Source organism: Esox lucius, chromosome 14, assembly GCF_011004845.1.
Source record: "Esox lucius isolate fEsoLuc1 chromosome 14, fEsoLuc1.pri, whole genome shotgun sequence".
In the NCBI taxonomy this organism is placed as follows: Eukaryota; Metazoa; Chordata; class Actinopteri; order Esociformes; family Esocidae; genus Esox; species Esox lucius.
In genome coordinates, this window is record NC_047582.1 from 26,171,779 (window position 1) to 26,184,500 (window position 12,722).

General features: G+C 40.7%; 1 protein-coding gene across 1 annotated transcript in view; it reads left to right on the forward strand.

Annotated features, from left to right (window-relative positions):
• Positions 1-3,374: 3,374 nt before the first annotated feature.
• Positions 3,375-12,722, forward strand: part of olfm1b (olfactomedin 1b) — a 35,065-nt gene continuing 25,717 nt past the window's right edge. Inside the window, exon 1 of the mRNA XM_010878285.4 lies at positions 3,375-3,852. Coding sequence (XP_010876587.1) covers positions 3,787-3,852 — 66 coding nt within the window. The 5' untranslated portion in view covers positions 3,375-3,786. The remainder of the gene's footprint in view (positions 3,853-12,722) is intronic.

Below are 12,722 nucleotides of genomic sequence, written 5' to 3' on the forward strand. Positions count from 1 at the left end.
AACACTGTGAAGCAAGTTGGACTAAAGTCGTACTTTCTTAATACACCTTGTTCATTGACCACTTTTAGCTTTGGACAACAGGATTCCCATATCCTGTTGCTCTTTGCAGGAATGTAGAAAAATAAAATGTTCTAAATGCTGTAAATTGTTGGTTAATGTAAATGTTTTGTTATTTTCACATCTTGTGGAGTTATTAACTGATGTTGTATATACCGCGTAATCATCTGTCTATGTCGTGTGTATGGGACAGTATATTGGCTTGCTATCTTCTGTATGCATCTGAATCCTCTTGGATCTGCCTCTTCTGAAGGTGCTTCTGGAAAATGTCATTTATTTTAACTACCCAGATGAACAGTAATTGTTCTGTTAAAATGCGATCATTATGATTATAATCAATTTTTTATGATGTTGGCCAAAAAGTTGACATTACCTATACAGGCGGACATTCAATGAATTTCTTTCCAAACACTCTTCTGAATCCAGAAAGCAGATGTAATTAAAAAAAATGCAGCACCAAAAAACGATCATAACTCAATAGTGGCCACAGTGGTATGTGGCCACTATTAAAGGCCACATACCACTTATATAATGTAATGGGAACAAAATTGGTATTCTATTTCCTATTATTCAGTTTCAATGCTCCATTAAATCTGTTCAAACTAGTGATTCTACAATGGTGTGTAGGAACCCCAAAAAACATGTATTTAATCACGGTATTTCAATAAAGACGTACTGTAACGTTACCTATAGGCGGCAGGACACAGGGAGAATGGAGGACTTAAATAGAACAAAGACATATCTAAACAGGACATGAAAAAAAAACAATGTCACAAAACAGAAAGGGAGTCCAAGACCAGGACAGATGAAATACAAGAGGGAAGAAGGAACTTAAATGGGTATAGGGACCAGGAACACAGGTAGAACCATAACAAGAACCAAGTGTCTGTGCTGTAAATGAGGGAGAGAAGGCGCTGGATTTCAACGACAGGGCAGGCCTGCCACTCCGGGACCTTACCCTAACATGTTTTAGTTTCTCTAGTTAGATTTTGTGGTGTCAAACAAGTGAGCGTGGCAACATTCACGGTAAGCAAAACTGTGGCAATGAAAATGGTCTTGTAGAAATATTACCCTCACTGGCAATATACCTCACTCCCCTTGTTGTCTAGGATGCATTTATTTATTTAAAAAACAAACATTTCAGAACTGATGCAAGTAAATATATATATATGGAGAGAGAAAGTGCAACTGAGACAATCTGGTTCAATTTAGATCCCAAGGCAAAAGGTGTTGAGAAGACTTGATTTTGATATTGTCCCTGTCTGAAGAGAGTGAAGCAGGAGTGAAGCAGCTCAACCATTCAAAACACAATTTAAGTGCATCCCAACTGACTCCATATTTGCTGTGTATTGCACTAGTTTGGCCATGTCCAGTCCTGTTTGTCTGTTATCTATCGCACTATATATGGCATTTTGGATACAGTTTATGCTTAAGCTGCTTCTGAACAAACAGTTTTAGGCTATAGTTTAGTCAAGCTTTTTTTACCATTCATGTCAAATCATTTGAGTGCACCTACTGTAGTTATTTTTTGTTTCATAAGCCTAGCAATACAAAAACCTTTCTTGTCCACAAAGCTATATACTGTAGGGTAAACATGTAACTTTCTACAAAAGTTTACCACAATCCCCAGTCTATGAAACAATTAGAGTACTTCTCAATATCACTGTTGAAGCATTCCAAATGACAAAATGACACCATATTCCCCAGAAGATACTACTTCTGTCAACCACACAACGGGACCTAAAGTAGTGTACTATGAAGGGAATAAGTTGCCATGTGGGATGAAAATGATTCAGTGCTTCGTGAACAGAGTGTGTGTGAGTGTACTGTTTATTCAGTGCTTCGTGAACAGAGTGTGTGTGAGTGTACTGTTTACATGTGTCCAGCTACAGCTGTTGGCCTAAGGAGTCTGATGCTACATACCTTTAAGCTATTAGTGTATGATATATTTCAGTGGAGACACAGGCAGCCTGGCGGTCATGGAATTGGATCAAAGACTTCTCAGGCACTCAACTGACAGACACATTACTTTTGGTCTGAAAAAAAAAAAGAGGCCATTACAGAGGAACACAATGAAACGGCCTCAGCAGAGGAAGTGAATGCTCAAAAGAACACTAAACTGACAAAGCACATATAGGCTTACACACAATGGAAATATAGAGTAATGCCCATGCCAATAATACACACACACACTTTACTTTGGGGGAGGACATAAACCAGCTTCCAGTGACAGAGTGTATAAAACCTTCTCAAAGCTGCCAGCTATGTTTTACACAGCACAGTAGTATATCACATGTAGTGAAGGAGAGCAAGATATCCCCATGAAATGTTGCATTGCAATTTTCAGTCCAACTAAGGTTACTGTCAGGATATCACTATACCCAGGAGAGAACAAAAATACATGCATTTGTAAGGCAGAGTGAACTAATTAGAACCATTCCAAAGAGAGGAGTGAAATGGCGTGTCCGTTAAAGGCTCATTTCCATATTTCCCAGCGTGACTACATTTTTGCCATCTATGAATGAACAATGCATTATTTGTTAACGACAGTTATAGTGGCTTTCACCAAAGATATTTGGATGATCCACTTCATATTATAAGGCCTTACTTAAAAAAAAAAAAAATCTGGTTTAAAGGCCACATGTGGCCTGAAAGGAACATTATTCTGGTGGTGTGTAGTTCCTATTGGATTCCAGCCAACATTTAGAATGTTTTATTCACTTGCAATTTGTATTCAGGCTGTCAGGGCCAGAAAACTGTGAAAGGAGGACTATGTAAACCGTTTCAACTGGTACAGTGATTTCAATAATGCGTGTCAAAAATGAGATATATGAGAGTAGTGTATGTTATTCATCATTGTGAAACACAAGATTGCAAGAACACTGATAGTACACAACACAACATAGTGTGTGTGTGTGTGTCTTCCCCCCTCTCTCTCACAGAGTGAACATAACTCCTGAAACACTGGAAATGTTACACTGTTAACACTGGCCATGGTAGCTACTTTTACTGCCATGGCTGCCCGATCAATTCTTCCTTTTAGCCTTACAGACATGATGATGTATTACTTTAACATAAATGAACAGTGTTGCATTTGAATGTCAAACAAATACTATCATCATAAACCAATAATATACTCGAAATTGGACTTATTAAGCACTAGCATTATATATTTAAACTAGTAATTTAATTTCTAGCCGAGACAAATTCATGGATTACTAGAATTGATGCCTAATTATTAAATAATCAAGTAATATCCCTTATGCTTTGCTTGAATTTCCCACGCTCTGGGATGTCACTTCCTGTTTCAGCACCGTGGACAGCTCCGCCGTCTTGTTTTTTCGCCATTCGCTTATTCCGCGGCTTCAGGCAGGGGAGGCAAAGTTTTGGCAATATCTGAGTGGTACTGCTTTCCGTACTGTAAACCAGCGTCTTCCTTTGCAAATGTTTACCAGAATTCGTTGTGTCGATTAAAGAGGAAAAAGGGGAGAAGAAAGAGGGAAAGCTAAAACATCGAGGCGAGGTGAAATAAATGAAATAAATATGCGAAGAGACTGTGATTCCGTAACAGAGATTTCTCGCTCACTACTATTTGGTTGCTGAGGGATAAGAAGAGGGCAAGGGACCGCAGCGCTAAGAGGGATCCGAGAGGTGAGGACTGCCGTGAGGGGGACGCAAAGAGACTGATCTGCATGTGAGAGCGTTGGTTCCACACACCGGAGGCAAGAGATGCAGCCCTCGAGCAAGATCCTGAGTCTTATCGTCCTCGTCTTGATGGGCACAGAACTCACCCAAGTAGGTTTGAACACACGCCATTTTCCCCGTTGTATTAGAGCGAAACCGTGGTGGGCGGTTAATTGGCTCAAGATCCGAGAAAAGATTAGTAGCCTACCGGGTGTCTGTTCGGTAGCCTAGATAGAGCCCCGGTGAATTAGCTAGTTTCCGCACTTAATCTGATTAACGTTTGGGATTACATGGTGATAATATGGAAACATTGTGCTAGACGGGCGCAGATAGCGCCAGCAGCGCCCAATATGGCACATAGCCTGACCCTACCGGGGCTCTAACGCGCAGGGATACATGTAGGGACAAAATCCTGAACAGTAAAAAAAAAATGTATATACAATATAGCTTTTAATTTTATAAATTATCAAATTATCAACTGTCCTACCAAATAAATAAGGTTAAGGGTTATGTCAGAAAGGGTATCGTTTTTAAATTCCAAATCCAATATGATTTGTCTGATAGATGTTTATTACCCTTCATGTGTAGTTAGTTTTGAAAAAACAGTCAAAGATCATTACATTTCAAGTAGCACAGCTGGTCCTTTGAAGAAGCCCAAAGGAGCAGTGGCACTGGAGAACTTGACTCCTGAGACCAGACCTGAGGTATTCCTTATTCTAACCAACAAAGTATATGTTACGTGTCTAGCATAAAACATTATCATCCAAAATATCAATTCAATCACCAAAAATGAAAGTCAGGACGTGACAGGTGAGTTGATAAGGGAATGGGAGAATGTTGTCAGGTGTTGGTTTGTGTCTAAATCACCAGGAAAACCTGTCAGTGTGTGAGGTGATCATCTGGGTTCCGTCCGCAGTGCTAATGGTGTGTTGATGTGCCTTTGACAGAGAATCAAAAAGTGAGCACATTTTACACTATTTACAATACATTTTTTTCTACAAGACAAAAACACAAAACCACAGTTCTGTCGGTTGCCACAGAAGTACATTGTAATACACCCTTGAGCATAAACAAGTTGACAGCAGGTTGACAGAGCATTGACAGAGTTCAGTGCAACTCTGTCAACATCACCCATTCTGTAAAACAGCTTTCGGGTAATAAAAAGGCCAACAAAGACCACAAAATAATGTATTTATTTTAGAAACCTTAAATTAATAAAACATAATGCCAGCCCTGCACATACTTTCAGATTGAATTAATGCTACTGGAAATCTCTGTCAAATTTGAATCAGAGGATGATGTTGGACTGGCGTGTGTGTATGCGCTTGTGTGTGTGTGTTGACTGCTACTTCACACACATTAGGCTTCCAAGGGAAATAGCTGACCCTATACAAATCACACAGACACTGTGCTGCCCTATTCTCATCCAAAGGTTGTGTCCATGCAACTCATCACAATACACACCCCTGCAGTCTTCCTGTTCAACTGTGACAGAAGCCCAGCTCTGAGCTCTCTCTATCTCCCTCTCTGTCTTTCTCCCCCCCCTTTTTCTCCTTCTCTCTCCCTCATTCTTCCTATCTCTGTCTCTCTCTGTCATACATGTTGCTCTTCTGATCTTTGATTCAAAATAATATGTCATAGGAGTTTACTGCACTTTGAGCTTGACACTGAATTACAGGCTTTAGTTTGAGCGCAACACTAAATTACAGGCTTTAGTTTGAGCGCAACACTAAATTTCAGGCTTTAGTTTGAGTTTGATACTGAATTACAGGCTTTAGTTTGGGCTTGATACTGAATCACAGGCTTTAGTTTGAGCTTGACACTGAATTACAGGCTTTAGTTTGAGCTTGATACTGAATTACAGGCTTTAGTTTGGGCTTGATACTGAATAACAGGCTTTAGTTTGAGCTTGATACTGAATAACAGGCTTTAGTTTGGGCTTAATACTGAATCACAGGCTTTAGTTTGAGCTTAACACTGAATTATAGGCTTTAGTTTGAGTTTGATACTGAATTACAGACTTTAGTTTGAGCTTGATACTGAATCACAGGCTTTAGTTTGAGCTTGACATTGAATTACAGGCTTTAGTTTGAGTTTGATACTGAATTACAGGCTTTAGTTTGGGCTTGATACTGAATCACAGGCTTTAGTTTGAGCTTGACACTGAATTACAGGCTTTAGTTTGAGCTTGATACTGAATAACAGGCTTTAGTTTGGGCTTAATACTGAATCAAAGGCTTTAGTTTGAGCTTGACACTGAATTATAGGCTTTAGTTTGAGTTTGATACTGAATTACAGGCTTTAGTTTGAGCTTGATACTGAATCACAGGCTTTAGTTTGAGCTTGACATTGAATTACAGGCTTTAGTTTGAGTTTGATACTGAATTACAGGCTTTAGTTTGGGCTTGATACTGAATCACAGGCTTTAGTTTGAGCTTGACACTGAATTACAGGCTTTAGTTTGAGCTTGATACTGAATAACAGGCTTTAGTTTGGGCTTGATACTGAATCACAGGCTTTAGTTTGACCTTCACACTGAATTACAGACTTTAGTTTGAGTTTGATACTGAATTACAGGCTTTAGTTTGGGCTTGATACTGAATTGCAAGCTTTAGTTAGAGCTTGACTCTGAACTACAGACTCTTACTGAACTATACAGGCTTTAGTTTGGACTTCATACAGTCACATAGGCTTCTTACTGAACTATACAGGCTATATACTGAACTATACATAACTATATACTGTAGGCTTTAGTTTGCTGCATGGTGTACAATCAGTAAGATGCTGCATTGACACTATAGTCTTTGGCCTTGGATGGCCTTGTGTGTGTGTGTGTTGGGTGTGGGTGTTAATGGGATGGTGTGTTTTTAAGGGTGCATGCGTGGATGGATGTCATTTGTAACAAGGTCAGTCAATATCCGGCATCAGCCTTATCAGGAACACTGTAACACTCCCAGTGGACAACTATTTATAGCTTAACAGACAACAGAGACAGTACAACATCAAACACCAACCATCACACCCAGGATGCTGAGGTAGGGGGAAATAGGTGGGGAGAGAGTTGGGGTAAAGGGACAAACAGGGAGATAAATAGGGAAAGAGAGATAGAAAGCTTGGTGGGAAATTGGCAGTGATGGACAGCCACAGAGAGATAGAGAGAGCAGACAGGCAGGCAGGCAGGCAGGCAGGTAGAGAAAGATAGAAATAGCAGTACATTTTTTGTTTTTGAAGGTATTTATTGAGCATATTCTGTTCCGTACAAGTTTCAATATAACATGTCCCCAAGACATTGATTTAATATGTCATTCCACTTTCCCCCTCCTGTCTGGCCCCTACAGAGGCCAATGCTGGCTATTGTTTCACTTCAGAGAGACTGACAGTATATATTATGTCATGGAGGTAGTCAGTGTACAGATACAGCAGAGCTCTCTAACCCTGTTTCTGGAGAGCTGTCCTGCCGTAGGTCTTCTCTCCAACCCTGTTCCTGGAGAGCTGTCCTGCCGTAGGTCTTCTCTCCAACCCTGTTCCTAGAGAGCTGTCCTACCATATGCCTTCTCTCTAACCCTGTTCCTGGAGAGCTGTCCTACCATAGGTCTTCTCTCTAACCCTGTTCCTGAAGAGCTGTCCTACCATAGGTCTTCATTCCTACCCGGTTCCTGGAGTGCTACTGTAGGTCTTTTCTCCAACCACAGTTGTAACTAACCCAATTTTCTACTCTTCTGGCAAATGACTAGAATCAGATGCGCTAGATTTGGGTTGGAGTGCCAAGCTGTGGGACGGTAGTTCTGATAAAACGAGGTTAGAGAGCTTGGGTGCACAGTTTGTGGGAATCTATTATTTATGCTGTATGTGGTTGATGATCATTTGTGTCAGATGCTGTTGCTTGGAGCAGAACAATAACAAATCACATCTTTGTCTGGTTTATTTGTCTCTCTGTATCTCTGTGTGTCACAATTATGTTCTCAGTCACTGTTTCTCAATCACACAAACACAAACACAAGCACACACACACACACACACACACACACAGAAACACAGAAGGAAAAAATCAACAAAGAAATATAAAAGAAATAAAAAAACAAACAAGAAAGGATATGAAAATGGAATAAATGAAGACAGAGACATGATCCAACCTATCCTTTTCATCTTTGTATTCACTGAGGCAGCAGCAGCTCCCAGCTGAAATTAAACATCACTAGTCAGTGGAATTGTTCATACAGTATGTTGTATATTGTGTCTGAGTGTAAAGCATGTGTTTAATCCCATTGCTTTGCAGTCATTTTTGTGTGTTTGCTTTTAGCCTTTACCAAGCCTTAACCCTTAGCTTAACCACTCACAACGACTAACTAAGAAAGTAGACAAGGTTGCAATTGGGCGGACTACGCTGTTCCAGTTTTGCGGTATTTAAAGTTGAAGTCTAAATTAAAGCGTATCCCCTGTACACATACATATCACCACTTAGACATGTATCCATCTGTGGACAAACGTGGCATACTAATATCCATTTGTGTTCTTTTCTTTTTGTTACATGCTATGTTAGCATAAACTATGTTAGCATAAACTATGTTAGCATAAACTATGTTAGCCAATACTTCAGACCCCCTAGGACGCCGCGTGTCCATGGTTCCTTTGTGAGCCAGCACACAGCGCAGGATTTGCTGTTTCTTAATGAACATGTTTTGTATTAGTGTTACTGTGATGAGGGCAACATTTGTGGCTGTTGTTGATTTGTTTGTTGGTTCAGATTGTCACTCATGCAGAGCAAGGCCATCTGTTCAACTGACAGCTCCCTCAAGGCATCAGGCCAACTAACCCTCACTCTTCCACCCCTCTAACAGAGACATAAGACAGGTTCAAAGTTTGCCTGCACCCTCTCAACTCACCTTCACCCCACTTCCACCTCCACTTCAACCCCACCGCTCCTTCCAACTTTCAACCCACCTCTCCCCTGACCTCACTCACAACCTCTCCCTTTTCCTCTCACTCCACATCTCTCTGATCCCTTCTCCTGCCAGGGAGAGATGGAACCTCTCCCCCGACCTCTCCCACCATCTCTACACCCATATCTACCTGGACCACTGCCTCTACACCCATATCTACCGGGACCACTGCCTCTACACCTATATCTACCGTAACAACTGCCTCTGTATTTACACCCATATCTACCCGGACCACTGCCTCTACCTTTACACCCATATCTACCCTGACAACTGCCTCTGTATTTACACTCATATCTACCCGGACCACTGCCTCTACCTTTACACCCATATCTACCCTGACAACTGCCTCTGTATTAACACCCATATCTACCTGGACCACTGCCTCTACACCTATATCTACCCCTGACCACTGCCTCTACCTTTACACCCATATCTACCCTGACCACTACATACACCTCTACACCCATATCTACCCTGACCACTACATACACCTCTACACCCATATCTACCCTGACCACTACATACACCTCTACACCCATATCTACCCTGACCACTACATACACCTCTACACCCATATCTACCCTGACCACTACATACACCTCTACACCCATATCTACCCTGACCACTACATACACCTCTACACCCATATCTACCCTGACCACTACATACACCTCTACACCCAGATCTACCCTGACCACTACATACACCTCTACACCCAGATCTCCCCCCACCTCTCCCTTCCTCGGGTAGATTCAAATACTATTTGTGCTGGATTGAACTTGCTTAGATTATTTCACCACTATAATATTTCCAAACCTGAAAACCCACTCTATGCCGGCTGGAGTATTTGAAAGATTTCAAAAAGCATTTGAACCCAGACACGATTCTCGTCAACAGCCCACTCACTTGCAACTATAAATGTTTCTTGTCTACACCTCCCTGCTATACCACACACCTACAACCTACAGCAATGTGCAATTCTCAACCATCCTACACAACTAGAAACACAAACCCACAGGCTAACTCAAGGAGATATTTAATATACTTGCACTTATGCAAACACATGCAGATTCATTCACAGACACACGAAAAAGCACATCAACAAATTCCCAGATCATCAGTGCATTTACACGTTTTTAAAAAGAAATACTGGAGTGCATTTATATAGTTCTGCAGTATGTATATACAGAACATAGGTCTGTAGTACATTTACGTGAAACAACGTAGAGACAGAATTGGAGAGACGGAGATATAGTGTTTGCAATGCAAACTCAAATCAATTCAGCACTTGGGAACGTGAGAAAGATGAGAGAGAAAGATGGAGTGGGTCTGCAGCTGTGTTGCATTATGTTGTGATTGGCAGGATGGGATTAGTTGTATTCATAATTCAGTATGAGTGAATCTAAATTGAGGGAGTTGGCTTCACAGTGTTGGAGTGGTGCCAGTCATTATACTGTATTACTTTATCAGTTATTGTTATCTGAAAAATACATATTTTCAATTTACAATAGCCTTATAAACACAGTAGAAGTTGCCCATTTTAATTGGCACATCTCCATTTTGCTCAATGCGAAAGGTAACTAACATCATGTTATGCTGTTTTTACAGCTGTACATGTAGAAGCAGCAGTCACGTCAGCGTTAGTAAGTTGTACAATGCCATATGGTTCCACTAATCATACAACATGGGAGAATGTAGTAGTTTTAATTGGCATTTCCTTCTTAATGGGTCATGGATTTTTACCTTGAGGATTTACGAAAATCAGAATAATTTTTGGCCAGCAAAGGAAATATATTTTCGTACATGAAATTGATGGTTAATCATTTACATTTAGGGTAAAAAGATGTATTTATTTTAATATATTTTCAATATTATAAATGAAGCCCTGAAGGCTGTTGTCCTGATCAAAGGGTGGAGGGAAGGCTGGCCTGTGTGGTCTGATCCAACAGACGAGCTGCTGTAGCTCAAATTGCTTTTAAATGCTTAAAACTTAATTCTGGTTCTGATAGAAAGGTCTCATAACACAGTGAATTGCAGTTTGTTGTGTATGGGGCAGCGTAGCCGAAGAGCGGTCAGGGTGTCCATGCTGACCCCAGTCCACTGCCGAAAGTGCCTACAATGGGCACGTAAGCATCAGAACTGGACCACGGAGCAATGGAAGGAGGTGGTCTGGTCTGATGAATCAGGTTCTCTTTTACATCACGTGGATGGCCAGGTGCGTGTCTGTCGCTTACCTGGAGGACACATGGCACCAGGATGCACTATGGGAAGAAGGCAAGCCGGCGGAGGCAGTGTGATGCTTTGGGCAATGTTCTGCTGGGAAACCTTGGGTCCTGCCATTCATGTGGATGTTACTTTGACATGTGCCACCTACCTAAGCACTGTTGCAGATCATGTGCACCCTTTCATGGCAATGGTATTCACTGATGGCATTGGCCTCTTTCATCAGGATAATGTGCCCTGCCACAAAGCAAAAATGGTTCAGGAATGGTTTGAGGAACACAACAACGAGTTCAAGATGTTAACTTGGCGTCCAAATTCCCCAGATCTCAATCCAATCGAGCATCTGTGGGGTGTGCTGGACAAACAAGTCCGATCCGCGGAGGCCCCAACTCGCAACTTACAGGACATAACGGATCTACTGCTAACGTCCTGGTGCCAGATACCACAGCACACATTCAGAGGTCTAGTGGAATCCATGCCTCGATGATTTAGGGCTGTTTTGGCTGCAAAAGGGGGACCCACACAATATTAGGTAGGTGATCATAATGTTATGGCTGATCGGTGTACAGTATGTTGGAGCCAGAAAACAGCTGTGAAAAAAGATCATGACCATAGCAATACCGTACAAACTCTGGTTGTCCATCTGTGGAAATTGCCCAGCAATGGCGACAGTCTGTTTAACCAAGTGTGACAGGGAACATTTTTGGAACCATTTCCAGCCAAGAAGACTTGTCTTATAGATCATCCAAGTTTTAATGCTCACATTGACCAAGGTTATGTAGACATTCTTCAGTATCCTAAAGATAAGCTGGAAAAGACAGCCTAAACCAACAGGCACCAGAAGACAACAGAGTAAGTGTTTTGTGCGTGGTACTGCTAGCTAGCTAGATAATATTAGAAATTCCTGTTCATTGTCAGTTCTGCTATTGTTTGCTTAGTAATGTTAGTTATGCTAGCTAGAAATAGCCATTCCCTTACTTTACATCCAGAGCTAGTGCATATTATTGTGTTCAACATTGTATTCTCTCAATCTACTGTACCGTCTGTTAAAATGCATGTCAAAAAAGACTACTCCAGTTACAATTCTGATTGTTACAAATTCCTTTTTGTGTATTCCAGAAAATGTTGAGTGTCTGCCTATTGTTTTTTATTTTTGTTCTCTTTTGGATTGGATAGTTTCTGGACAAAAACTTTGGAAAATAAAGTATTTTTGCCTACCTGTGTGGTTGGGAGCATTTGAGTATCTCCTGACGACAGCACAGAGGCTACATCAAGGTGGACGATGCTTTGGAAGAACTATAAACTTGTAACAACATTTAAAAATGTAGTTTTGTGCTTGCTAGCTAACAGTGTGTCCTACATGAATGATAATCAAAAACACAATGAAAAATCAGCATGTACCAAGGAGTGCTAAGATATGTTGATATGTTGTAAATCTAAATAAATAGTAGTATAAATAGTAGTCTATAGGTAGTTACTTCCTGCTTTGACAAAAGGCAATTTTTTTGTTGGTCGTATATTTTAACAAATTCCTGAGGCCGTGGATTACTAGCGCATAAAACAGGTTGTGTGAAGAGTATTGGAGACAAACTAGAAGGTTTAATAGATTGAAACAAATATTGTTTTAATTAGCATGATCATAAACTACTCCATATCCCTGATAGATTAAGATACAATATACCGTTTTGTTTGACTGTGTTTGTTTTACTTGGGGTTGTAGTAATAAATAAATAAAAAAACACTGTCAAATTTTTTTCATAATTTGATTTTTAGATCAACTCATTCAGCTAACCATAGTCCTCTTAATATTTTGCCTTG